Here is a 27,973-nt window from a genome sequence, read left to right as displayed (position 1 = left end):
AAAAGGCTAACTGAGAAAACATTGGAGAACCCTTTTGCAATTATGTTAAGTTAGTATGCGCATAATGTAATCTGAAAACTGCTGCCCTGATAAAAAAACAAAAAAACAATGCAACTGATCTCAGCTGGTATTCCGTCTATAATGGAGTGGAATGAAAATTTCTAAGTGACCCCACACTTTTTACCAGTAGTGTAAAATAAGAAAATGTGTGTCAGCAACAAATTGGCCCAAATGCCTTCAAAGTGTGCAGCACATTCATGTGTCTATTCAACAGTTCTATGCATAGGGTTTCATTTTCCCTCTGACTGTTAGTGTAGCTTAATACGGGTGTTTGCTACATTCATGAACAGACCCTGTGCATTATTGGGAAAATCATTCAAATTGACATTCAGACTCTTGCACTCTTGCTCATGAACATACTTTTGGCTACATTCTCTTAGCAAATCTATCCTTCACTAACAACAGGGGAAATATTGACAAAACTTAATAAGTATGTCAAACATTGTTTTTATTTTATTTGCATGGTATGTCTGCTCGGCTACTGATATATCACCAGGCTGGTGGACCACTGGGCACCTATACTGTATCTCTGCTCTTCTAATAGGCAGACTATAACTTAGTTTTATCATAACTAGGTTAGACATAAACTGTGTTAGATAAGTTTTCAATCAAAATAATGAATAAAATAAAAAAAAACTTAATCAAATGTGGAAATTACCTTAAATGATGCAATGGTTGCAGACACATAAACACATGGTGTTAAATGTTTATGATCTAACACAAGTTAACACTTCATCAAACAATAATCATTCACAGCAAGTTGCAAAACATGGTACATTCAATCACAAAACACAGTGTAGGGCGTAAGATTTAATTAAAAAATATCTAAAATATTTTCTTTTAGTAAATAATAAATCTGCCATCATGGTGATGTTCGTGTGAACATACAGTAGGGTCTATGGATGATTAGAGGTGTTATGTGTAAGAATCTTAGTTTAAACCTTCCCAAACTCACTAGCAACAGAATGTGACACAATCTCATGAATGCCTATATTGGTTGCCGTCACATCCACGAAATTTTGCATGCTAACCACCCAGCCCCAACGTCCTGTCCACTCTCAAAAACCCCATTCTGTACCTAAACATTTGCTATGTCACAAAAAACAGGAAAACAATGCAATCACAGTACCACATACCACACAAGTACCATGACAGGCATAATGGTATTTGAAGTGACTTCTACATATAGCATCTTTGACTAAAGACTATTAAAAGGTAACCTAATTTGAAAATATTAAATACAAACAGTAATACACTGACAATATTACACACATAGCTTCAGAATGCACAGGTGCCAAGTCCTCTTTCTTCATCTTCTTCTGCAGTCCTATTGAAATGCTGTCATCTAGTTGATCACTGGGCATCTACACATTCAATGTGTGTAAAAAACATTACTACATGTTTATGCTGAGGTTTGTTTACCATCACAAGGTCTACACTCTCCTGACTTCAATCCTGTTCCACTGCTCACCAGGGCTGCACTTTCTTCTCTGACACAAACTGGCCATGAGGTTCTTCTGCCCCTGGAAGCAGCAAGGCCAGGTATACAGGGGTAACAGCGCCCTCATCTGGTGACTTAGGAGCATCGGGCCCCGCCATGTCCGTCCGCACCCAGCCAGGGCAGCAGGCATTGAGCAGGACGTTGTCTTGGGGTCTCTCCTGCCTCAGCCTGCGGGCATGGATCCTGGAGAGGACGGTGAGGCCAGTCTTGGAGATGCCGTAGGCCGTGCTTGGCCATCCTCTCTCTGAGTGGACGCCCTCCTGTGCCTCCTTGACGAAACGCTCCATCAGGCCCACCAGCTCTTCCTCCGTGATGTCGTCACTGCGGAAGCGGGCCTGCAGCTCCGGGCTGCATCTGCTCAGGGCCATGGCGCCCATGACGCTGGAGACGTTCACAACTCTACCTGCTCGGGGTTGCACAATGGGGTCATGTTGAAGGAGTACGTGGCATTGCACCCACACCCAGATTAAGACCAGTTACTGGCCAAAACTATTGGCTTTTTTAAACTTAACTAGCCACAAAGGCTTTTCAACTTAATGCTGGACGACATGCCGTTAGTAAGTCCTCACGGACATACAAAAGCTTTAAGATATATTTTGACATCAGCATGACTTACCACCTGCTTTTATAATAGGAAGAAAAACATTGCACATGTTCCTGGTTGCGAAAAAGTTGGTCTTCAGCGTCACCTCTGCTTGGACTCCAAATGGTGTGGTGTCAGCCACTGTGGAGGAAAACCTTTGAATTTAGAGCCACACCTAAACCCATTGTTGCCATTATATACCACTATTTGTTGAAACAAAAGTTAAAATTACTTTTGAATGCTATGGCTGCATTGTTGATGAGAACGTCCAAACCACCATAATTTTCCTGAAAGTAGTCCCGCGCAGTGCGCACACTCTCTGGGTCTGTGATGTCCAGCTGATGGTACAGGGGTTTCAGACCCTCTGCTTTGAGATTCTCTACTGCCGCTGTCCCTCGACCGACATCCCGGGAAGCCAAGTAAACGTCGCCTGTGAATTGTTTGCACAGTGACCGCACTACCGCCAGACCAATGCCCTTATTGGAACCGGTCACAAGCGCAACTTTGGGGGTGGCCATCTGCACAAATGTTAATCGAAGAGATGCAGTGTCAGATCTTCAAAATCAAGTTACCGGTATGTCTAATTCAACTATAGCATCACGAAGACAGTGACACTGCAGGCGTTCACATTTGATAAAGCCACTTCACCCAGCTAGCTAATTTAAGGGCATGCATTATTCAGCTGTACAGAAATAGAACGTATGCCTGCTATAAATCACCCATGTGCTTCATGACAGACTTGGAATAAAATGCGGAGTTTAATACTAGCCCACTACTTACCACAACAAGTGCTTGAGGTTGGTGTGGTCGTTATTGCTAAAGCACTTTACTTCGACATAACTTCAAACATGCTATCACCTGCTGCCTGCTGGTGATGTAATTGTAGCATGCTCTACTGCGCAGAACCGGAAAAACAATGTTCGTGACATCACACTCAAGATGACAGCGTGCATGCAGCCTGATGCAGCGCCTCAGTTTTCTGAATCTAACGTTAACACTGTGTTGTGAGATAAATGAAAACCACAACAACTCTGCAAAAGTGTGTTTGGATACATAACCGAAGTAACGAGGATATCGTGGGAAAGTTATTTCATAGATAACTGGTCAAAGGAATGGGGCACAGGGGAAGACGAGCAAGGAAGAAGAAGAAGAAGACAAAACGTTGTAAGTGTGCTTTAACATTCTCTGGCTTTAATTACGTTTTGTAACAAAATGCCTGGTGCTGAGTAAGAGATACTGTTATAACTGTTTTAACTGTTTTAGTGACCCTGTGTCATGAACCTCGGTTTGTGGAACTGCGGAGGTGGTTGAAAGAGAGAGGATTCAGATCTAAACTTCTTATCCCAGCACACTTCGGCGGTATACTGTACCTTTCATGTTCTTTAATATCTTTCATAACCTAGGCCTACATTATTTAATAACATTTATAATGTGGTGGTCAATATGTCCTGTTGGTTTTCCTCAGATACTGGAAGGGGATTGATGGTCACTTCTCCCATTAAGGTGACGATTTAAACTACTGTTGTCAATTAACCTAAATACTTGCCCCTAGATGTTTGAACTTTAACCTTGTTCTCCTACAGGCCAACGGAATGCTGATTTCCTTACCTGAACAATGCCTGTTGACCACCAGCACTGTTCTTGGGAGCTACTTGGGAGAGTATATAAAGAGGTGTGTACCTGTGTGTTGAGTGCCATCAAAAGTTTTCAGTATTTCTGCCATTGGAACATTGATATAACTTGGAAAGGTTGAAATGTGTATTCATTATTAAATCTGACCTATTTGTATGCATCCAACACGTATAACTATAGAACATTGAAGCAATAAAGTCTTCAGAAATACCAGAGAAAAAAAATAAGACTAAACAAAGACTAACCCTGTAAGTTAGAGCTTAGAATGTCTGAGGTCTGATATTTGGTTCAATATCAAATATAGATATTAGTGACTCATGAGAAAATGGTTTGAAACTGCATGCCTTAAGTACATGCAGTTGTGTGGTCTTTGAATGGTCCTTATCCAGGCTCTGTTGTCTGTCCTTCCACAGGTGGAAGCCTCCAGTGTCTCCTCTGCTCGCTCTCTGTGCCTTCCTGATTGCTGAAAGGCATGCTGGGAGTTTGTCCAAGTGGAAGCCCTACATTGATGTTCTACCTCAAACCTACACCTGCCCTGCGTACTTCTCTGATGACATCATCAACCTGTTGCCGCCAGGGCTGAGGGTGAAAGCTCGGGATCAGAGGGAGAGAGTTTGGGAGCTACATTCTTCCTCTGCCGCCTTCTTTGCTTCTCTGCAGCCGCTCCTCCGAGAGCCAGCAGTGACTCTATTTTCCCATGATGCATTGTGCTGGGCGTGGTGTAGTGTGAACACAAGGACTGTGTACATGAGGCACCCCCAGAGCCCCCACCTCTCCACAGAGCCAGATGTTTATGCGCTGGCACCTTACCTGGATCTGCTCAACCACTGTCCCCAAGTACAGGTGGGACAAGTAATCAGATTATCAGTATTTACCACAAGTTAATCTACAATATATAATAGTATAAATTCTATACTGTAGTTATAAAACTAAACTTGTGCCAAACTTGTGTTCTTGGTTCATTTGTCATGTTTACAATCAGAACACTTTTACATACTCATCTGTTCTGTTGGTTCATAAATCTCTTTTTCCAGGTTACAGCAGGGTTCAGCCAGGCAAACAGGTGCTATGAGATCAGGAGTGTCCAGGGATGCAGCAAGTTCCATCAGGCCTTCATCTGCTATGGACCACACGACAACCAACGTCTGCTTTTAGATTATGGCTTTGTTGCCCCCGGCAACCCTCATGCTGTGGTTTATGTTGACCTTGGTGAGTCTATACCTAAATGGTCTTACCAGAAACATTAGAACAGATCATCATTGCATTTAGCATCTTCATACTGTTCCACTGTGAGCTGAGGTGGTGATGAATACATGGGTAGTGTGTGCACATCTGTTGTACATTTTATCTTATGATAACTAAATGTTATGTGTGTGCTATGTGTGTGTTTAGGAATTAACCTTACTTTAAATTGCTTTCAACTCCCCCACTGAAGTAAAGAATAAATGGATAAAGAAAAAGCATAGCTGGCAATAATAAACAATAACATCTAGTTTTTGCAGTAAGCAATTAATAGTGACTTGTGCACTTTCGCCTGTCTATGGCATAACATTTCCTTGGTTTGGGTACTGACATTGACCAGGCAGAAGAGATTGTTCAGACCTACTACTACTAAATGTCAATGCATAGTTCAGCTCAGATTGTACAGTGTTTAACTCCTGCCTTCCCCAGATATTCTGAAGCTGTGTCTCAATGACAGGGACAAACAATTGCCACAGAAGCTTCTCTTCCTGAAGGAACACGACTTTCTCATGTAAGGTCATCCATGTTAGGTATTTTCTCACACAGGTGCTCACTTTTCTCAGTAGTTGTGTATCAATTATAAATGCCATCTCTATTTTCTTGTATATCTTTTGTGTTGCTTCAGGAACTTGACCTTTGGATTCGATGGTCCTTCCTGGAGGCTGATGACCGCCCTCAGGCTGCTCTCCCTGAAGCCAGAGCAATAGTACGACCAGACCTTTCAGCTGTTTCTCCAGTATAATACTTGACTATGACTTGATTATTTTTTTATTTATTTATTTGGCCTCATCTATCATTGGAATTGCTTAAAATAAACAGATCTATCTTACAGCTCTGGAAAAAGAGCTGCAAATTTTTCTGATGTCATCCTAAGGTTGCTGAGTGACATGCTAATGAGTTGACGGTCATATTCCAAAATTAAGAAAACCACTGCAAATTTGAATATGACCGTCAACTCATTCGAATGTTACTCAGCAACCGTAGGATGACGTTAGAAAAATGTGCAGTGGTCTCTTAATTTTTTCCAGAGCTGTATATGATAATATAGCCAAGTTCACTACCGGTTAAAAGTTTGGGGTCACTTAGAAATTCCCATTCTACTCCATTATAGACAGAATACCAGTTGAGATCAGTTGCATTGCTTTTTAAATCAGGGCTCTCCAAAAGGGTTCTCTGGTTGCTGAAAATGGGCAATGTAGATATTGCATTAAAGATCAGCCATTTCTTTCTACAACAGTCGAGAACCCTTCTGCAATTATGTAAGCAGATAATGTAATCTGAAAACTGCTGCCCTGATTAAAACAATACAAATGATCTCCGCTGGTATTCTGTCTATAATTGAGTGGAATGGAAATTTCCAGATATTAATACCTATAGATTTAGAGTGTGATGTTTCTGAAATTTCTGTGGGTATAATGGTAGGTGTCTCAATAGTTTGGTCCATATAGTGTATTTACCAAGGGTATTGTAATTACCGGTAGGTGTCTTTGGGTATTATGTAATTGGGTGTTGTTTGTGCGTCTGTGTGTGCATGTCCATATGCGCTCACTAAACTTGAAAGGTTCTGGTCTGATCTATCTATGGTAGATTGTCACCATATCTCTTTGATGATGGGGGGCGAAGTTCTGCAGTCGCCTGACTGCATTTACTTATTATTTTGATAATAGCACAATCACAGTTGATCTTGTGTCAGTGCAGAGCAGTAACAGCGTCTACTCTGTTCACAGTGCATGCTGGAAATCTGTCCTCTTGGGGGCAGTAGTGTGCAAGGACAGAGAGGAGTGGACTGTCCAAACAGCTCTCATGCTCTGCAAGATCCTTTTGGAGGAAAGCAGCAAGGCTTTAGAGAGGGTGAGTGGGCCTCTTTCACATGGTTTCCAATACATAAACATCCAGACTGATGACTCATAAGTCTCTTGTGTGCGGCTTTTGTGCCCCACAGCTATCCCACCTCAAAGAAGGGGCAGACACCACTCTGACTGAGCAGTTGTCCATGGTGGAATTCCTTCGCCGCGAGGAGCAGGCGATTCTGGGGCAGTCACAGGAACTTCTGGGTCTCCAACGGCAACCGTTGCCAAGCCAACCGGGCTTTGCCTAAAAAAACAAGCGGGCTAAGGAAACCGGCTACTAACTCTGTGCGTGTTGTTGCAAATCTTGGGCCCTGTCCCTCTGCCAACGCATCACAAGAGCCAGTTTGAGTAAAAGAGGGCATGAATATGGCTCTCTTGGCACAACGGGACTTTTGCAATTCAACAGAGTGCCCAGGGGATCCAGAGTGTGCGGGCAGGCCAAGGCACTTTCTCTCAGGCAGTGAAAGGCTACACTGTGCTGCCAAAGACCTGCTCTTTCCTCACCACCAGTTGAGCATATGCTTGGTAAGATGAGGAGGAAGACATGTGGGAATATGGGCTATGCATTGAATAGTGGAAGAAAAAAAAAGACAAGCTTATATAGTCACAAGAGCCAGTTTGCCCTGTATATAGGTGTCTGTTGATGAAACCAGTGGGGATAATCTGTTGTGCCAGTTTGTGCTAACTTTTGTGTGGAGGTTTACACAAGCCATATCAAGGTGAGAACAGGAGGTTGACCCTCCCGGGTAGGGCACTGCACATTTTTCTGATGTCATCCTACAGTTGCTGAGTGATATTTGAATGAGTTGACGGTCGTATTCAAAATTAAGAGACCACTGCAAATTTGACTATCAATTCATTGTCAAATTTGACTGTCAATTCATTAAAATGTCACTCAGCAACAGAAAAAAAATCTGAAAAATGTGCAGTGGTCTCTTAATTTCTTTCAGAGCTATACGAGTCTACATCACTTTTAGATTCAGGGAAGGTCTTCACATTCTGAAAACAATTTTAATTTCATCAAAGTGTTATAATATTACAATGTTTCATAACATAAATGTAGCAAAACATTTTAACAGTACATTAACTGACAGCATCTGTCAAATAAATGGAAACATTATCCGTAAAAAAAAATGACTGGCCAATAAAGACATGATCTGTATGCAGGGGAAAAGTTGTTTTTGGAATGCTGGGAAGTGTAGTTCTTTATAGCTGGACCACTACTCTCTTCCTCACCTGCTTCTTCTGAACCATCTCCATAGACACAGTTGCCTCATACAAAGGCACAGGCTCCTCCACTAAAGGTCTAAAAGACAAAAGGTGGATATAATCTTATTCATTAAATAAATGAAATGCTATTTGTGCAGACCACAGACTCTATATATAGAACGTGCAGACCTGTGTACATATTCATGGGGCCAAAACATACCTGAATGTTCCAGTTGAAAGCTTTTCCATTACATCTCTTAGGATGTCTGAAAAGGTTATGAAGGTATAGGAGAACACTGAGAAAAGTCATCACTCTGAGATTTGCTACAGTTCTTCATACACCTCCCATGCAGGGTTCTAAATTAACACCCGCCAACCCGCCAAATGCGGGTTAAAATTCATTTTGGCGGGTGTTAATAAAAACTTACTAGCCAGTTTGGCCGGTGATGCATGAGGCATTACATGCATGATACATAAGGCTCTGTTTTCGGTCATATATCCCCCGGCAGTACTTCCTACATTGTGCTGTAATGCTACGTCGGCTGCACGCAGTTTGCAGTGAAACCAGCACGAGAGCATGGAATGAACGGAGCGTCTACCAGAAAACACAAGGAATTAGAAGAACGAACGGAGCCAGAGCAGGGAGCATAGACTGAAAGAGGAGGGAGTTAGCCAGTAAAGTAAAGTAAAAAGTACCTAACATGTACATAACACAAATGCATAATGCATTACGAAATATGAACGCAATTAACGCATTGTGTTTACCTATTTCCCTTGTGGGGGGCTGATGTCATGTAACGGAGACCTCAAAACCTGAAGCAGCAAGATTGTTTATTTTATTGTCTATGGAGTTAGCTGAAGATGGAACGTGAGGAGCTTGTAGGCAAAAATTTTCAGTTTTAAAAAGGTAGCCTGATCAGTTATCACCACCACCACACGCATCGATGCACTGCGTAGGGACACCAAGAGAGGAGGGACCAACATTTAGCCAATAAATAGTAGCTGTACTGCAAACTGTTTTTCACTCTTGTTAGAGAAAGTATACAATGTCAACATGCACCAACAGCATGTTACATAAAGATGATACTTTTCGGGTCCTCTCTATAAAGATCCAACTTGAACATAGGCCCTATGCTACTCCATTTAATTGAGAACGCGTCTGAGTGTGCAGGAGAGGGAGAGAAAACGAGTGGCAGGTTCTAGCTGGCTTGTCATTTTTGATGATAATTGATATCTCCTTTTTAATAAGTTAAGATTAAACTAAATGCGGCAGTGGTTGGGACAGACTTATGGGGGCGAGAATAGGAATGAAGCAGGGGATGAGGATATCGACAGAGAAATAGATAGAGATCCCAAACATGAAATAAAGTGAAGTGCACTTTCTGTGTATATTTTGTGGTATGTATTCATGCCAACAATGTTAATACAATGATCAAATGCATTCAGTGACACTCATCTCATAAACTCATAATTTTCCAAAAAAAATTACACATTGGCTGGTGATCAAAAAAGTTAATTTAGAACCCTGCTCCCATGTATCAGCTCTGAAAAGACAGACGTTGCCTGGCTAGGGTGTGGCCGTTCTCGACAGGTGTACCATTATCATACATCCTGACCCAGAACTGATAACAAATCTGAAATTTGCATACACATGTACAAGATACATACTATTACTATTACTATTACTACCAGTACTGGTACCACCCTCAAACTTTTCTCTCCAAAGTATTGTGATTTCTGCTGTCATTACCGGCAAATGCCAATACATTCCAACATGCCAAACCGGCTGTATGGTTGGAGAAATGTTGATTAATCATTTCTTATATGCAGACGACCTAACCATTCTATCACCAAGCAGCAGTGGGTTCCAACAGCTACTTAATCTGTTCTGATTATGGGGTAGAATTTGATATTAAATATAATGCAAAGAAAAGTGTGGTTATGATATGTAGAACAAAAGATGATTTAAACATTAAATTCCCTTCTTTCTATCTATCTGGAGAAGAGCTGGGAGTAGCTAATACCACAAAATATCTGGGGCACATCCTAACAGATACACTGGAGGATGATGCTGACATGAGCAGACAAAGGAGAGTGCTATATGTCCAAGCCAACATGCTGGCTAGAAAATTCCATCACTGCACTACAGATGTTAAAATCAACCTGTTTCGAACTTACTGCTCCCCTCTTTACACAGCTCCTCTCTGGGTTAGATATAAGAAGGAGAGCCTGCTGAAGCTAAAAGTAGCCTATAATGACTGTCTCAGGATTCTCTTGAAGAAACCAAGAAGTACCAGGGCAAGCCAGCTGTTCTGTAGGCTGGGTTTAACTACTTTCATGGCTTTGGTGAGAAATCTCACTTTCAAGTTTATGAACAGGCTGGACCGATCCATGAATGAGCTTATTGTTCAGATAGTAGATCCAAGTCGTAGCTCTGTGAGGTACATGTCAAAAATATGGGAACACTGGTATCTGTGCCTTCATTAGCTCTATTCTTCTGTTGTTGCTGTATAGAATGTGTATATATGAATGTGTGATGTTTTATTGATCTGTGTACAGTATTGTCTTCTGTGGGCCTTGAGCCTGTAATAAAGTTTATATATTACACTCTGACATCCTCATGGAGGAACCCAGGTCAAAGGATACGGAGGTATCGTCCCTCGCGAGCAGCAGAGGCTGTCCACACCTCGTCGTTCAGGAAGGACAAAGATGCAGCCTTCAGGAAGAGACTGTGAGTGTCAGGAGGGTCCAGCTGTGAAGGGGTATGTAAGGAGAGCTGTTACCTCATTTGAAACATCAACAGGACCAGAGATGCAGAGACCAGAGTGACCAAGCAGTAAGGGCACTGGGAGTGCGGGAATAAAATGTATTACTTTACTATTACTTACTTAAAATAATCTGATGGTTCTTCAGGCGCTTTTGTCCAAAGCGATTTAAAGCAATAACAATAAACATATTACAAATTAACAGTTTAAACTAAAGTTAAATAGCCAACATTAAAATAACACTAATAGTAGTAATACTTACTACTACTATAATGATACTGCCACTACTGTATATTGCACATATCTGCTCATGTTGTTCATACATTGTTCATATTACATAGCCATGTTTATTCTGCTCTTATAAGGTAACTCCTAATACACTGCACATATTTATATTTAATTTATTCTACTCTAAACCACCTTCTGTAAACCAACTGTATACTACTTTCTACACTGCACTATATTTCTTGTCCTTTCTATGCACCATCGGTCTATACTTTGTATATCACATTGCACTTTTCTGCTTTTTTGGACTTCTGGTTAGACACAAACTGCATTTCGTTGTCTTTGTACTAGTACTCTGCACAATGAGAATAAAGTTGAATCTAATCTAATCTAATCTAATCAAATCTAATAGACTAAATAGATAGATAGATGCGATAGATAGATACTTTATTGATCCCCAAGGGGAAATTCAAGCTAAATAATGTAGCAGAATAATAACTAACAAATTGTCATAAAAACAACAACCATAAACCACCATGACTTTGTAAAGAAACATAATTAGTTAGATATAAGGTAATAATAATCATAATCAAATAATTATACTCAAACAGGTGGAACTGACACATGGACAAAGCAGAAACAAGCTAAATACACACAACTACAAATACAAAGTTTGAAATATTTCAATCAAAACATTTCTCTGGGATTGTACTGCACTATACCTGCAGGTTGTCCTCCATGGTCACCCAGTGACCTCCAACTCCTAACAAGGTGATGATGTCATGCTTGTGTGGAAGTTGCTGTTTCTGTTGTGATTCCGGTTCCTCGTCGTAAAGCTTCACTGCACCAAACAAGGGAAACATAATAAACTAGATGTACCGCAGAGCGGTACAAAATATGACCGCCGCCCAGTCCAGCACATGTTTTCCACAAAAATAAGTCACGCTGAAAGGCATATATGATTCTAACGGTCTCACTGGATTGCATTATGCACACTCAATTCTCACTGGTATCTGCTAGACAACAAGTACCAAAACATGATTAGTTCATAGATTTCACATGTAATATACATTTTATACAACCCCACCCCCATCTTGCCTATTTATAATTCTGAGAAATTCTTGAATTGTGTGCATGTGTGCGTGTACATGTTTATGTTTATGTGTGTGTGGGTGTGTGTGCGTGCATGTGTGTGTTTGCCTGTTTATGTGCCTGTGTGTGTGCATGTGCATGCATGCGTATATATGTCTACTGTGTGAGTATGTGTCATACGTAGGATTACTGTGAATGTATGTGTGTGCGTGTGTATCTGTTTATGCACATGTGTGCATATGGAATAGGTTTACATGACCCCTGGAGGCAAACATACGCAAAAAATTGGTCTTACAGTGTCCCGGGAATCCTTGACGGAAATTTGGACTTGCGAAAAAAAAAAAAAAAAAATCTGACTAAACCTATATGACCGCCGCTTCACTGCGCGGCGGTCATAATAAGATGGTCTGATGTCCTGTCTAATTCTCGTCTGCAGTAAACCAAAATGCAATAAAGGTGGCTTATTACCAAACTCTACCCTTTTTACCCTCTACTCTTTTTAATATGCTCACAGCAGGTCATAAAATGTGACATGACTAAAATATGACATGACAAGCTATTTGGAATCAACTTTGCAAAGCCCATGGAAGAGACTGTTACCTCCAGCATCAATGACTATGTCCACTCCCAAACCCCCAGTCTCCTCAAGGCAAGTCTCCACCAGATCCACCTTGGCATCCCACACACCAATCACCCGAGCTAGAAAAGAAGAACAATTAAAAGCAAATGGTTAAGTGCAGCCCTTTGGTCTGTTCCTTACAGTGTCACTATCCCAGTCCCCAAGGATGTGACTGAACATTAGCCATACATGCCCACATCTGTGTGTCAGTACAAAGGCCGGTAATGCAAATGATATATAAAGGGTAGGTAGGGTGGATGTTTTTCCATTAGCTCAAAGGTTCAAGCTTGTGAAAATGTCTGAAGGAAACAGCTCAGAATTTCCAACTTACCCAGCAATGACTCCCTTGTGCCTTGGGAGTGAGCCAAGCCAGCAGAGCAAAGAAAGTGGACAGACAGAGCGAAGCCAGAGTCAGCAAGAGCAAAATTGTCAAAGAAATGGCACGGTGCAGACAAGAATGTCTCACTGTTCGCTCCAGGCGAAATAGAGGGTGTGATTGATTGTGCCCAAAGCTAACCAGACGCCCTTCTGTTTGATCCCATCAGCACCACCCGCCACCCCCTGCCTGACATGTCCTCCTCACCCACACTAGGCCGCAGCTGCTCCAGGAACTTCAGGTCGTCTGGGGAATGGGCTGTTGCCAGGACCTTTACCCCATGGTAATGGGCCAACTGAATCGCTAGAACACCGAATGGCTGTGGACAAACAGACAAGGGAAATCAGGCCAAGTCAATTAAGTTAACTCGCTTTCCTTCCATTTACTTACTATTTCATTTACGTTCCATAAACATCTATTCTTACTATTTACATTTGATATAACAGTGCCAGTGAACACAATGTGCTAAATTATTGATTTCAGATCTTAAGTAGGGGAGACATGATATCTGTTCCACTGAATAAGCTGCAGCATACGGTATCACTACTTCTTGTAGTCTTTAGCTTGTGTTATACAATTACCCAGCCATGCAATGGACTCTAAAATGGGGAGGACTTACACTGGCTCCATCCAGAACTAGCAGTGTCTGACCGACAGCCATATGGGCCAGAGTATGAAGGGCAGTGTAGGCCCTGAGGCCATCACGGACCGCCCCTGCAGCGGACACCCAACTCACTTTCTCAGGCTTTGGGACTGCAGAGGAACAATACAAACATATGAGCAAGTTAAAAATATTATTTATATTATCCGAAATGTGAGATTTCAGTTTATTACTTAGTTATTGATACCAAGTTACATCATATCGCAGGGTAGGCCCTTGGATGCCCCTTTAAAAATCAGAGATTTACAGGCCACGGTGGCCTTAGTGCCCCCTTTTTTCAATATTCTGCTTTGCTTCCTAATAGCGATTTTTTTTTTGCGTGAGCAACGTCTTTTTGTTGTTATGTCACAGGGTATGAATAGCTGGGGGGTGATTAGCGCCCTGGGCCATGGTGCGTACTCTGGAATACAACCCTAGCGGCGCCCCTGTGGCCAAGGCTATTCGTACCAGGGGTGTAAATAGACACTCCGTTTTTATTTGTCAATTTATCTGTCAAAATAATCTTAGCATTCACAGCGCAAATTAATTTAGTCCTTTACGCAGTGGAGAAAGTGACAGCGCAAGAAAGAAAGTGCGTCCAAATTCACCCATTCTTCTCAGTTGAACTACTTGCGAAGTAGCCTGCTAATCACACAGACATCACAAGTATCACATGAAAGAGCTTTTTCTCAGCTTTTAAACGATGTTAACCGCTAATTGCTGTGGTGAACGGTTCACGAGAAAAGTAAATAATATAATTAAATTTAATCATAAATTCTACTGAAGGTTTTGCGTCCATCTCCCTACCCATTCATCTCGGTGGAATACTTCACGAACCCTTTGTTTAACAGCCCCCTGTGTCTCCAAATTTGGGCTTTAAGTTTTACAATATGTTTAAATTGTTCCACATGATTTCATAATGGGCCAAATGCAAAATAAATGTTACAAATATCGCCTAGATATCGGTGAATCAGAGGACAGCTGACTAGTTTGTGAAAGTAGCCTTAAAGGGACACCAGGAAACGTTTTCGTGTTAATTAATCATCTTTGTAAGTCGGTATATGGTTAAATGACTCATTACGGGGCGAATAAGGCTCTCTCGCCCGCCCCTAGATATCTGTAAATATTAGATGATCAGATGATTTACAGTTCTATGTAATATGTCATGATTCATGTTTTTGTAATGTTTCATACAGTGATGCAGGTCTACTGCAGTGAATAGGCTAAATACAACTTTGATCATTTTTATAGCCTACTACTATAGTTAACTTTGGCCTTGGTGCCCTGACATGTGGCCTTTGTGCCCCCCACCAAATATGCCCAACTGAAGACCAAGTGGCCTTGCCCCCATAATGGTGAAATTCCAAGCCTGATCATATGCATAATACAAAACAACAACATACAAGCCTACCTTGGGCAATTTACAACTATGTGAATTATATATATGTGCCTGCTATATTGCTCTGCAGAATACTAAATTATGACCGGTTGAATGAGGTGTTCAACGGTGAATGAGGTGTTCAACGGTTAATGATGTGTAAAAATGTTGTTTTGAATCTATATTTAGTTATATTATGTTTATAGCACATCTTTGCCACAAAGCTGAAACAAAACAACTATCAAGCTATTACACCTATCTGGAAAAAGATGGCGTAGAATCAAGCTGAAATTCAGGCAATTTTTCTTGGTAAGTATTTGAAAAAATAACCAATCATGAACTTACATTAGGATGTGTAAGATAGCACAGAGTTCATCAGGATGTGTATAAGATAGCACAGAGTTCATTAGGATGTGTAAGACAGCACAGAGTTAATTTATGTGAATGTCCACTAATGTTAAATGCCACTTACCAAGTAACTGTTCATGAATGAGTACGGTATTGCATAAGCCAGATACCTCAGTATCCAATGGAAGAATACCTGCGATAGAATAAATATTTGTTATATCTGCTTCACAAAATTAAAATGCTTATTCTTTATAAAAGCAATCCTCTGCTCTACAGAAGTGCCAGTCTTACCAACAACCTCATCATCAGGTTGGAAAAAAGTCACCTTGGGTCCAACTACAGAAAGAGAGACATATTCAGAGTCAGAAAACAGTGACTTACAGTTTTCTTGAGGTAGTCCCTGATGCATTTAATGTCACTGTCACCAAAATAGATTGTGTATAACCTTGACGAACAGTCCCCACAATCTCTCTTCCTACTGGAACTGTGTCCCTCTGCAACTTCAAGTCATTGTAAAGCTGAAAGACAAAGAAAAGAAAGCTAATTATTAGACATTTTCTTACCCTATCTGGACCAGGCTTTCTGCCACTGTTCACTTGAATTTCCCCTTGGGGATCAATAAAGTATCTATCTCTCCCTCTCTCTCTCTACCTCTCTATCTATCTATCTATCTATCTATCTATCTACTTGATAATCCCAATGTAGCAATCGTCTTGGACATGTGAAAAAGTTTAGGTCACAGGTTTTGTGATGTGTGTTTTGTTAACAATATTAAGTAAAAAAACATTTTGGCCTACCATAAACTCACTGAAAAGTTACACCAATATTTAGTTACATAGCTCACTTTAATATCCACTGGACTTAGAGCACAGCCTTTTACTTGGACCTTGACCTGGTGGTTTCCAATGGTGGTGGGCACATCCTTTGTCATAGGGGCATAAAAACAAATTAATATATGGCAGGATTTTTTTCAAACAGCAGGAAAGATGACGAGCTTATCAACTCACAGTCTCCTGAATAACAAACTTCACTTCTTCCGAATCACTTAATCTGCAAAACAGCCCTTTCATTTTGCCAATCGAGTTTCCAGGTGGTTCTTAATGCTGCATGGAGACACAATTATTAGCATAACCAAACTTGCACCACCTAATCATAATATTCCTTCCAATCTCAACATAAACAATGCTACAATGTTAACAATGCAACAAAAATGTCCACTGAACTTATTCACATTACAGACATTGGGACATTATAGATTAATAGGTTCATCTGGTATCTTACTAGGGAGTATGCATGCATGCTTTCATCAAATAGATCAATTTGGCTACTGACAGATTGTTGTTAGTTTATATCTAACAAACAACGTTAACAAACAAGCTTCGGTCACAGGCCTACCACTTAACTGCCGATTCACTTCGATGCAGCCGGTACGTGTGGGCTGTCTACGCAATCTTAAAACCACATAACTTTAAATGATAGATACTTCAGAAATGCAAAACCAAAACATCTTTGATAACGGTCGGAAATGTCAACAGTTCAAGAAGAAGAATATCAGAATATCCTTCTTGTTTCCTGTATTTCGCTCCATCACAAGCTTGCGCATGTGACGTTAAAGGCCCTCTCTCGCGATATTCTGCAATTCCAACTAGCGTAGCAGTCCGGCGGGTGCATGGGGAGAGAGACAGGGAGTAGAAAAATAAAGCTGGAAAATACTTCATGAATTAAAGGGATTTGTTCTTTTGTTTGAAGTACTTCAACGTTTTTCTTGCAAATAACTATTCAGAAATGGAAAGTGAACGATGAGGTAAGAGAACAGAGACCCAGGTTTGTTTTCTTGACCGATTGTCCTTTTTTGACAAGCGCGTTGTCGTCGTTGTGAGGAGGAATTTTCTCCCTGGCTGGAAACCTATCTAGCGTTAGCTTGCTGGTTAGCTAACTGTTGACTGGTTTCTCAAGCTGAACAGAGTAACATTAGCATGCAGTATAGCCACATAGAGAATTTGTGAGACAACCACACCTTCACGTTGACACATTTTCAGTAAAGTCACACTATTTGTGTTAGCTTCTGGTTGCATATAAGGTAGTGTAGGTTTGCTCTTTTGCTGTGTCAGGTTAAAATATTAGCAAGCTAAGCTAAACATGAGCTAACAGTCGGTAGCAGCCCATACAACCTTTTAAAATTAGTATAGGCAGCCAGCTAGCGAAGTTAAAAAGCTGTCGGAAAGTGGTAACGTTAACAGACCAGATTTAACTTCTATTGTATCTTCATTTAGCTTATGGGGCAGGTGATTGTTTTGTAAGTAAATGATGCAATGTACTATAAAGCCCGTAATATATAATTGGTATGCCAAATATCTTGAGCAACTAATGCATTAAATCTCTGCGCTGGATAGCTTGACTGGTGGTCATCTTAAATAGACTGATGGTGCCGATGCTAAGCAGCTAGCTTTAACATGCATTGCTTGCAGGGGCCCGGGTAACGTTAGTGATCAGAGGACCACATCGGGAGTGTTACCACCCTTTTATTACCATACTTTTCATAAACCCTGCACATGTGTCGATACGCAGATGGCTAGGTTCTTATAGCATTTGCATATGTCATTGCTGTCATTCAAGTCTAGCAAAATGTGTGCAGAGAACAGGCAATGTATCCCGCTAACATATTGTCGCCAACGGTGGTCAGTAACGTTACATTGAACAGATTAGAGGCCAATGTCCCCTTGTCTTTGGCTCTGTTTACTTTTTAACAGAATTCTTATTTGTAAACATGCAAGGGTTGAGTCCAACAACACGGTATAACGGTGGGTAACATATACGTTATACCCAATGTCTTCTGCATGTTCCAGGCAGGGAGCCGGTGTGCTGCCGCGCAGAGGAGTTGGCACTCCCTGTTACAAGAGATTGCACAGAAGCTGCTGTACCAGCACAACACACTGCTGAACTGTTTACAGGCAAAGCGGCGTCATGGTGCTCCATTGAGTAGAAAGGTTTCAAAAAAGTTTTGCGAACGTGAACAACGCACAAAGGCTTGTGGGGTTCGTAGTTAATTGGATTACAAACTATTGTGGAGACCAACAATTCCACGTCCGCTAATCGTTGATTGAAAGTTTTGCAAAGTGCAATCTGTCGGTCAGGACCCAATGTCATTGTCGAATTAAGAGACTGACCTCTCTCGTTCTCGTGATTGAAGAAGAGACGTTAACGCATAGATTGGTGCAATGACTTTTACTTTCTTTTTGGTGGTAACGGGTAGTTTAGTAAGGGGCTAAATTTCTGCAGGTTTTTGGAACAAGTATAGTACATTTATGTGTTAGGTGTTGACAACTCTTGTGCAGACAGTTTAAATACGGCTTGGTTCAGTTGAGTGACCTCTCTCCCCACTCTTCTGACTGCGCAGTGACGATAACCTTCAAGCAGCCTTGTAACACTTCCAGAACTTCAATGCAAGGCATGAAGGTCCTGCTCCCTTCAGAATAGCTGTCGACAAACGCTTGTGTAACTTGCATCAGGACCCCACAGCACAGCACAGGGACAGTTTGTATCTGCCTCCGCATGCTTGTAATGATCAGTCAGCCAGCCAACCATCTGATTCATGTGGACCCCCACTGCTTTATAATCCCTCTTTCTCTCGCATCCTCTCTCTCACACACTTATGAAACACGACTCCACGGTTTAACTCAAAGTGCACCTCTGTCTTGCCACCAGGACTGCAGCACAATGAAAACACCACAACAGAGCATGTGTATGTTTTAAGTATGTGACAATGTTTGCATATCATTTTGATGTGATCTTCCTGAATGTTTTGCTGACAGCCTTTTTGAATGTGTCCTTGGGGAAATTAATCTGTGTGTGCCCACTTGAGGGTGCATCTTTAAGAATCTTCTAGTAATCCGTTTGGTATCAAGTGTCTGAATGGCAGCTTGCCCAAGTCGAATACAGTCTGCCACTGTTTCCTCTGTGTGTGCTTGTATGTGTGTGTGTGAGAGAGAGAAAGAGTAAGAAATCATAAATGTTGTAGAAGTTGTCATAGATGAGATATTCTTTCATTTCATTTGATCGTATTGAGTGGCAATTTTGCTCATTTTATGTTCTGATCTCATATACTAACTGCTTGCTAGGAATGCTGCTGTGTGTATGTGTGCATGTATGCTGTGGGGCACCTTTGATTGGATGAAGTGTGTGTGAGAATGAGTGAGTGAAGTGGGAGCTATTTATAACCCTTTGCACTTGTCTGCTGTACTGAGCTTCATTCTCTCGTCATCACCTGATCGCTTGTCTCTCTCTTTCTTACACACACACACACACACACACACACCCTCCCGATGACCACTCAGCACTGTCTTCATCCCTAATGTTCATCATCTGACAGCTCTCTCCAGTTGAGATAAAAGAGTGGGCCGTGTCCTCTACCCTCCCTGACGTGCGTCACTCTTTTGAAGTACTGAGAGTGGCTAACACGTCCAGCAGAATGTTAGAGTACACAGATGGACTATCTGCTCAATCAAGAATCAGGCATAATTAAGCTGTTTTTACAATATCTTTGATGTTTTGATGCAAGCAGGCAAACCCTTCAGTGACCTTAACGGTTTCAAAGCAGCTTGCTGGGCCTACACCCAAACGTAAACAATATCACACCAGCTGTAAGATAGCCACCCAGCCGCTCATCAACCTTGCTCAAGTTTATGTTTCTAAGTTTATATATGTATGGTTTGGGTGGTCACTAGCTTTTTATTACACACAGTTAATTTGGATGCTGTGATGTGAAGGAGAGAAGAACACATATTCACCAAGGCTGTTTACTATGTAGTTTTGTGCTCTGAAAACACAACAGCTAAATGTTGCCAAAGCAACATCACATCAGTTACACACACATTAGTTAGCATGCTGTTTTCAAAGTGCCAACGATGCTGTTGCTGCCAGTGTTGCAAGACATGTGTGCTGTATTAGCTGCGTACTTACCATGCTAGTTTTTGACATCAGCTTTGAAATGCCTCTTTGAATATTTGATTGTTACACAATGCTGATTGCTGTGTGAGGCTTGTGCTGTAATTTCCTCTGTTCTTCCCAGTGTGTAATTAGGTGAGTAAGCTACAAAGAGTGAGAGAGAATGCAGCTGTCAGGTTTTGCACTGTACTGTGAGGAAGCGCAGGCACCAAAGCCTACCAAGTGAATTTAGGTTAATGAGAGCTCTGAATGGCGCCCCAGAGCTCTGCTGGAATGCTTAGTGCTGAGCGGAGAACACAATCTCCAACAAGAACCAGACAGAACATGGAGGAGGAACAGTGTGGAACCGCCGTGTCTTGGCCAACAGAGCAAGAGTAGGAATGGAGTGACATATTGGATCCTCTTGGCTGAAGGCTTTGAAGGATGATCAGGGGTGTGTTGGCACATATCAGTCTGTTTGCTGTGTGTTCAGTCAGACTAACCCTGAGCTGGTGCTTTGGGAGTGAAGTGACAGCCTAATGTCCACCTGGCACAGCGTGTTACTCCAGCTTGCAGTATTTGCAGAGCAGCCAATGGTCTGTTGGTTTACTGTTTTGAGATCGTATCAGTGTCAGGCTGCACATTCATAATCACATTCACCTTTTGGCCTTACCTTGAGCTTAACATAGCCTCACTCACATATACACAAACACACACACATACACACCCCACAAACAGATACACACACATACATTTACAGACACATCTGCCTAATCACACACACACACACACACACACACACACACACACACACACACATCTGGCCTAAGCTTGCTTTCTGCTTTTTGTCCCTGGCCACAGATAATCCTCCATCTCTGCACTGCACTAAGACTCCAGTACGCGTGGGCTGCTGCCAGATCTGTTGCCTGACATTCGCTCGCAAAACACACAGAATCAGCAGCCACCAACACACACACACACACACACACACATTATTTGGAAAATGAGTTACCACTAGTAGTGCACACACACACACACACACACACACAGAAGTGTTTGCCCAGTTCATAATACACTCACAACACCATCACCATAGACATGCATGAATACTCCAAACCGACACCATCTCTTACCCACACATGACACTTACAGAGTTTCACAAGGTTTTCAATAGCAGTTGTTTTTATACATGCGACAGCAGAGGCTTGTGCTCAAATTTAGGTGTGAGTATGTGCATGCGGGTGAGTGACCTGCACTCATTTCCAAACTGTTTGCGTTTTACAGCTGCACTTCAGCAGGGGAATAACAGAAAAGCTAACATTGCGCCCGGTCAAAGTTCAAGCCCACAACTCAAAGCGAAGGACGTGTCAGTGAGGCAGGTCCTCTCTTATGGCTACAAACAGCTCCGTGTCTTGTCCATCTAGTAGCCTAGTTTCACTGTAGAGCTGTGAAGTAATTACGCCTTTGGTTCTTATTTGGAAGGTTCTGCAGTCTTCTGGCTGCCATGTCCAGTTAAAGTAGAATTCTGGTTGGAACTTGGAATGGTTCAGTCCCGGTGACTGACACTGACTGGGAGGAATAATTCTTTAGTATAGTATAGCACAGCACGTCTCAGGGATGCAGAGCCCAGCTACACACTCAAACACACACCCCATCACCCTTTTCGTGCGCCAGTGTGGCAGACAAAGAAGGAACTGGTGCATAAAACAGCAGGGTAATGCTGGACCCCTTCTGTGGAGAAGGGAGAAAGAGAGAGCGAGTGAGTGAATGAATGAATGGAAGAAAGGAAGAAAGAGTTGGAGTAGGAAGAGTTTCTGTCAATTAAACTGTGAGGAATTCTGACTGATGCGAGGACCCCACGCTTTATTCCTCTCCACTTGGACACTCCTCCCCCCTCCAACAAGCCAGGAATATTTCACATGGACGCTCTACCTTTGCTGTGTTCACGTTGTGGTGTGAAGTCACGCTCAGCTTAGACACACTCGACAAAACCACCTCCTCAGCCAAGTCCAAAAACATCAACTTTGCACATCTCACGACGACAATCTGCCAAAGGGATTTTGATATTGACCAAATGACCAAAAACATGAACTTCGCCACTGAGATTTTGACATTGTCATGACATTGTTTGAAGGCTCATTTATTCTCAACATTAATTGAAAATATGCAGTCCTATTCAATCCGTCTTTTACTTGATTTCCGAAAGCTTCCGGATATGAACGAAACATGGCAGTATTTGAAATGGCCGTTTTTATTTTTGGAGGAGAAGGGAGCAGAACTCGGACTTAGAGAAGATGAAGTGAGCAGTAGTCCGGGGTTTCGGCCTTAGCTCAGCCTAGTTGACCTGACCTGGTGAGGAAGCCTCGCCCAATAGCTGCATTGCTGTGTTATGACATCACACCAAATCTCGTCTGAGTTTCCCAAACCGTATGACTTAATTCCTCTTTCTCAACAGAACACTCTGTCTCTCCCTCTGTCTCATCATTAATTAATTCATTAATTCATCCATTCTTTCCTGCTTTCTTTCTTGCCCCCTTCTTTATTCAAATTCACCCCATCGTTTTCCCCTCCCTCCCCCTTTCCCTCTTTCTTCCAGAACTCTTTCTGCTTCTCTCTTTCACAATCGATAGCAAACACTATCTCTGTTTCACCCTCTTCCTCCTCCCCTCTCTACCCCCCCTCTCGTTCTCGCTCTCTGTGTCATTCTCAGATTGTGCAAGCCAAACCCTCCTAGCCATGCGCTGTCGTTTGTCCCCGAGGCTGAAACTTAAACTTGATTTCCTGTCAGCCCATTGATCGTCTCCCCCCTCTCTTTCTGTACATGCCCCCTCTTTCTCCCCCACTCCCTTTGTTTCTTTTTTATTTCCTCTCTGTTTAGATCCAAGCGGCTCCCTTCGCATTTTTGGGCTAACGAAGTTTATTGTCCAGAGCCGGGTAAAAAAAATCTCATTAGAATCTGAAAGTGTTGGGGTTTTAGAAAGTAGGTCAGTTGGCGAAATACAGCATTACGTCCACCGCCCTTTCAATAGACCCCCCCTCCCACACACACACACACACACACACACACACACACACACACACACACACCCACACACACCCTCTCCCTCTCTTTCATTCTTTCTTTCTCTCTCCCTGTCTCACTCACTCCCTCTCAATATCCTTGTAAATGCAATGGCAAGGCTGTGATGAACGCCCAGTTCTGCTTCAAGTTAGTTTGAGTGTGTCGTTTGCATGAAAGTGTTGCAACACACACAGAGAGAGAGAGAGAGAGAGAGAGAGATTGTGAGATTGTTGAGTCATCAGTGAAGAGGAACAGACTACTCACACAGACCAGCCTGAAGGCCTTGTCCTGATTGGACAATCCCATCAGACATTAGTGTGGCAAACTGGAATATCCAGCAACTTGCAACTGAAGCATGTAAAGAGAGTGTGTGTGTGTGTGTGTGTGTGTGTGTGTGTGTGTGTGTGGCATTTGATCAGTGTATGGCATACTGCACCATTATGATGATCATAGAAGACCATCCTATACAATCATAAGCAAACTGTGATGCTGAAGCACAAAACATACATTTTATATGTTATTAATACTCAGGTGTGTGTGTGTGTGTGTGTGTGTGTGTGTGTGTGTGTATGTGTGTTAAAAGAAAGCAAGCTTGCATCGGCTGTACACACACCTCGCCCACCCCAGTCCCGTCTGCTGTGGCTCTGGTCCGGGGGGTGGCTCCGCCGGCCCCCAGCATGGGAGAGTGGGACTGGGCGCAGGAGGGGTGAGAGTGGGTCACAGAGACAAACTCACAGCGTCTGGCACTGATTAAAATAACTTGGCCAGCACGCCTCAAGGTGTTTGCTGGTCTCTCTCTCTCTCTCTCTCTCTCTCTCTCTCTTTCTCTCTTTCTCTCACCTCTGTCTCCCTCAGTCAGTGTGTGTGTGTGTGTGTGTAGAGGAGAGAGACGATCTGTGTGTATATGTTTCAGCATTTACACAGCCTGGGCAGATAACTGATCCCAGATTGTGCCTTCTGGATCACTTTCTTACAGGCTAGGAGGGGGCCTGCATTCTTCTCTCTTTTCTTCTCTCTCTCATATATAACATCCATGCTGCTTCCCCCTCTCCCTGCTGACACTGAAAACTGCCTGTCTAAAATGGAGGCTGTTTAAGGTCACTGTGTGTGGTGCTGTATGTGCGTGTTTCTTTGGAGGAGTGAGGCCATACTAGTGAGGTGTGTGTGTGTGTGTGTGTGTGTGTGTGTGTGTGTGCAGGGCTTAAATTTCCACTGCGGGGTTGAGGCGCATAATTTGTTCAAGTCCGCAACTCTAGCCATCGCCAATGCGAGAAATTCCATACACTTTTTACAGCCTGTCTGATGGCGTTAGTTTTTTGAACATTTATTGTATCTAATGACATAGAAAACATAATGATTTGCATACACATACCGCACTATGCACAACTTTTATTCACTAGCGACTACAGCCTAAAACCGTCAGGTTGAAGGGGGCTAATTACTCCATAGAGTTACTCTCAGGTATTTTCTTAGTGACAGGCACTGAATTACACCTATTCATCACCAATGTGCACTCAATTGGACTACACACCACATTAAAGATATGCCTAAGTGTTATAGGTTAAGCGTCAATATGAGGCATTCAAATTACTAAATATGTTTAGCTACTATAGTAATTACTAGTAAAATGCTATACTTTAAAAATGCATTATTAAATAAATACACTCTATATGAATTCAAAAATATATGATAGAAACATATCACATAAGCTATCATTTTCAGTGTGTGTTTGTGTGTGGAAAGAGTCAAGCAGAATCTAGGATGTCCACTGTTGTGAATGATCCCACTACAGTATATATTACTGATGGCGATCAGGGTGGTGGGGGCCCCAAAATCAAACACTTTTTTTTAAAGAAGTGTCGAGTATTGAAATCGCAATTCTTGACTTGGTATCAGAATCAACCCCCTTCCCCCAAATTGTGTGAAATCCCCTACATGAATAACCCTAAGGGAAATTCCTACATTTTTGAAAAATGAATTTTAAGCCCTGGTGTGTGTATGTGTGTGTGTGTGTGTGTGTGTGTGTGTGAGGCATTTGATCAGTGTATGGCATACTGCACCATTATGATGATCATAGAAGACCATCCTATACAATCATAAGCAAACTGTGATGCTGAAGCACAAAACATACATTTTATATGTTATTAATACTCAGGTGTGTGTGTGTGTGTATGTGTGTTAAAAGAAAGCAAGCTTGCATCGGCTGTACACACACCTCGCCCACCCCAGTCCCGTCTGCTGTGGCTCTGGTCCGGGGGGGGGGGGTGGCTCCTGCCGGCCCCCCAGCATGGGAGAGTGGGACTGGGCGCAGGGAGGGGTGAGGAGTGGGTCACAGAGACAAACTCACAGCGTCTGGCACTGATTAAAATAACTTGGCCAGCACGCCTCAAGGTGTTTGCTGGTCTCTCTCTCTCTCTCTCTCTCTCTCTCTTTCTCTCTTTCTCTCACTCTCTGTCTCCCTCTCAGTGTGTGTGTGTGTGTGTGTGTGTAGAGAGAGAGACGATCTGTGTGTATATGTTTCAGCATTTACACAGTTGGGCAGATAACTGATCCCAGATTGTGCCTTCTGGATCACTTTCTTACAGGCTAGGAGGGGCCTGCATTCTTCTCTCTTTTCTTCTCTCTCTCATATATAACATCCATAATATATGTGTGTGTGTATGTGTGTGTGTGTGTGTGTATGTGTGTGCAGGGCTTAAATTTCACTGCGGGACGCGGGTATTAGCATAATTTGTTCAAGTCCCGCAACTCTAGTTTCATCATAATGCTGCAGAAATTCCATACACTTTTACAGCCTGTCTGATGACGCTAATATAGCCTAATCATTAAGTGGCGCGGAATGCGGTGCTATTGACGGACTGATCAACTACGAAGTTGAATTGAACATAGCCTCATGCAGACGCACACACGGAGAGAGAGACAGAGAGAGAGAGACAGAGAGAGAGAGAGAGAGAGAGAGAGAGAGAGAGAGAGAGAACCACTTTATACACGCAAATAGGCTACGCTACCATGGCAAACTTTACATCTGGAAAGAGCTCCTTGGTAACTATCCTGCTAGCTCAGGTCACGTCAACACTTGATCCCAGAAAGATTGTCTTCGACATGTTAGTTTTTTGAACATTTATTGTATCTAATGACATAGAAAACATAATGATTTGCATACACATACCGCACTATGCACAACTTTTTATTCACTAGCGACTACAGCCTAAAACCGTCAGGTTGAAGGGGGCTAATTACTCCATAGAGTTACTCTCAGGTATTTTCTTAGTGACAGGCACTGAATTACACCTATTCATCACCAATGTGCACTCAATTGGACCTACACACCACATTAAAGATATGCCTAAGTGTTATAGGTTAAGCGTCAATATGAGGCATTCAAATTACTAAATATGTTTAGCTACTATAGTAATTACTAGTAAAATGCTATACTTTAAAAATGCATTATTAAATAAATACACTCTATATGAATTCAAAAAATATATGATAGAAACATATCACATAAGCTATCATTTTCAGTGTGTGTTTGTGTGTGTGTGGAGAGTCAAGCAGAATCTAGGATGTCCACTGTTGTGAATGATCCCACTACAGTATATATTACTGATGACGTCAGGGTGGTGGGGGCCCCCAAAATCAAACACTTTTTTTTTTTTTTAAAAGTATCGAGTATTGAAATGTAATTCTTGACTTGGTATCAGAATCAACCCCCTTCCCCCAAATTGTGTAAATCCCCTACATGAATAACCTAAGGGGAATTCCCCCATTTTGAAAAATGAATTTTAAGCCCTGGTGTGTGTATGTGTGGTACCCATCAAAGAGGAGGTGAGGAGGTGGGAGGAGGCAAATGGCTGCTTTGCAGTTTGGCCACTGAGCAAATTTGCAGATGGAGGAGATGACCCTCTCTCACCTTGACAACACAGACACCTCAGGAATGTGTGTGAGAGTGTGTGTGTGTGTGTGTGTGTGTGTGTTTGTGTAACTGAGAGAGGGAGTGCACCTGAGAGTGTGTGTGGATGTGAAGGTAAAGGAAGGTGACTGTACCGTATGTGAATGTGTGTGAGGGTAGGCTGGGGTGTGTGCATCTGTGAAAATCAAAGAGCATGTGTTTTCAGGTCAGGGAAAGTGTGTGTGTGTGTGTGTGTGTGTGTGTGTGTGTGTGAGTGAGAGAGGGAGCGAAGGAGAGACAGACCTTCTGGCAGCCGTTCCTCTAACTGAGAGTAAGCAGTGTCAGGCCTCAGGCCCTAAGTGGTCCTGAACTGTTTCCCCTGAGCCTTGGAGCCAAGATGGCCGAGGTTGGCGGTTTCTCTCCCAGACCTTAGCCAGTGTTGTTGGAGTCGTGACTGCTGATCCAAGAGTCAAGATGGTGGCTCAGTTACTCTCCCAGTTTCTCTTAAGGCTTGCTTAAATATACAGTGTTTCTCATCGCCTTGTCACTTCAAAAAGTTGAAATTGTTTTAGCTTTGTCG

The 27,973-nt window shown here is 42.3% G+C and overlaps 4 protein-coding genes across 8 annotated transcripts in view; 2 read left to right on the top strand and 2 right to left on the bottom strand.

The window, feature by feature from the left end:
* Nucleotides 1-752: 752 nt before the first annotated feature.
* Nucleotides 753-3,018, bottom strand: LOC125288284 (carbonyl reductase [NADPH] 1-like). The gene is made up of 4 exons (XM_048234508.1): nt 2,925-3,018; nt 2,377-2,662; nt 2,178-2,285; nt 753-1,964 (listed from the first exon to the last, which is right to left on the bottom strand). The coding sequence occupies exons 2-4, from the start codon at nt 2,660-2,662 to the stop codon at nt 1,528-1,530; spliced, it is 831 nt and encodes a 276-aa protein (XP_048090465.1). The 5' UTR covers nt 2,925-3,018; the 3' UTR covers nt 753-1,527.
* A 155-nt stretch (nt 3,019-3,173) lies between these two features.
* Nucleotides 3,174-7,988, top strand: setd4 (SET domain containing 4). 2 transcript variants are annotated; one of them, XM_048234503.1, is made up of 10 exons: nt 3,174-3,305; nt 3,408-3,503; nt 3,610-3,647; nt 3,728-3,816; nt 4,190-4,619; nt 4,811-4,985; nt 5,448-5,529; nt 5,644-5,724; nt 6,746-6,869; nt 6,961-7,988. In XM_048234503.1, exons 1-10 carry the CDS (start codon nt 3,257-3,259, stop codon nt 7,114-7,116), a joined length of 1,320 nt encoding a protein of 439 aa, XP_048090460.1. In that variant the 5' UTR covers nt 3,174-3,256; the 3' UTR covers nt 7,117-7,988. The 2 variants fall into 2 exon arrangements, with proteins under 2 accessions (XP_048090460.1, XP_048090459.1); XM_048234502.1 differs by having other exon boundaries at nt 3,174-3,308.
* cryzl1 (crystallin, zeta (quinone reductase)-like 1) lies at nt 4,634-17,265 on the bottom strand. 4 transcript variants are annotated; one of them, XM_048234505.1, is made up of 15 exons: nt 16,916-17,265; nt 16,528-16,623; nt 16,365-16,442; nt 15,966-16,038; nt 15,812-15,856; nt 15,645-15,713; nt 13,774-13,907; nt 13,362-13,473; nt 13,110-13,130; nt 12,760-12,858; nt 11,790-11,908; nt 10,724-10,829; nt 8,298-8,343; nt 8,105-8,174; nt 4,634-4,896 (listed from the first exon to the last, which is right to left on the bottom strand). In XM_048234505.1, the coding sequence occupies exons 2-15, from the start codon at nt 16,588-16,590 to the stop codon at nt 4,882-4,884; spliced, it is 1,050 nt and encodes a 349-aa protein (XP_048090462.1). In that variant the 5' UTR covers nt 16,591-16,623; nt 16,916-17,265; the 3' UTR covers nt 4,634-4,881. The 4 variants fall into 4 exon arrangements, with proteins under 4 accessions (XP_048090462.1, XP_048090464.1, XP_048090461.1 ...); XM_048234507.1 differs by lacking the exon at nt 4,634-4,896 and adding an exon at nt 4,916-5,006; XM_048234504.1 differs by lacking the exon at nt 4,634-4,896 and having other exon boundaries at nt 7,860-8,174; nt 16,916-17,262.
* itsn1 (intersectin 1 (SH3 domain protein)) overlaps nt 17,179-27,973 on the top strand; it is a 50,042-nt gene continuing 39,247 nt past the window's right edge. Inside the window, 1 exon segment of the mRNA XM_048234532.1 lies at nt 17,179-17,324. The gene's annotated coding sequence lies outside the window, so the exon portion shown is untranslated.

The sequence above is a fragment of the Alosa alosa genome, chromosome 23 (assembly GCF_017589495.1).
Source record: "Alosa alosa isolate M-15738 ecotype Scorff River chromosome 23, AALO_Geno_1.1, whole genome shotgun sequence".
Taxonomy (NCBI): domain Eukaryota; kingdom Metazoa; phylum Chordata; class Actinopteri; order Clupeiformes; family Clupeidae; genus Alosa; species Alosa alosa.
This window is presented reverse-complemented; position numbering and strand designations above follow the sequence as displayed.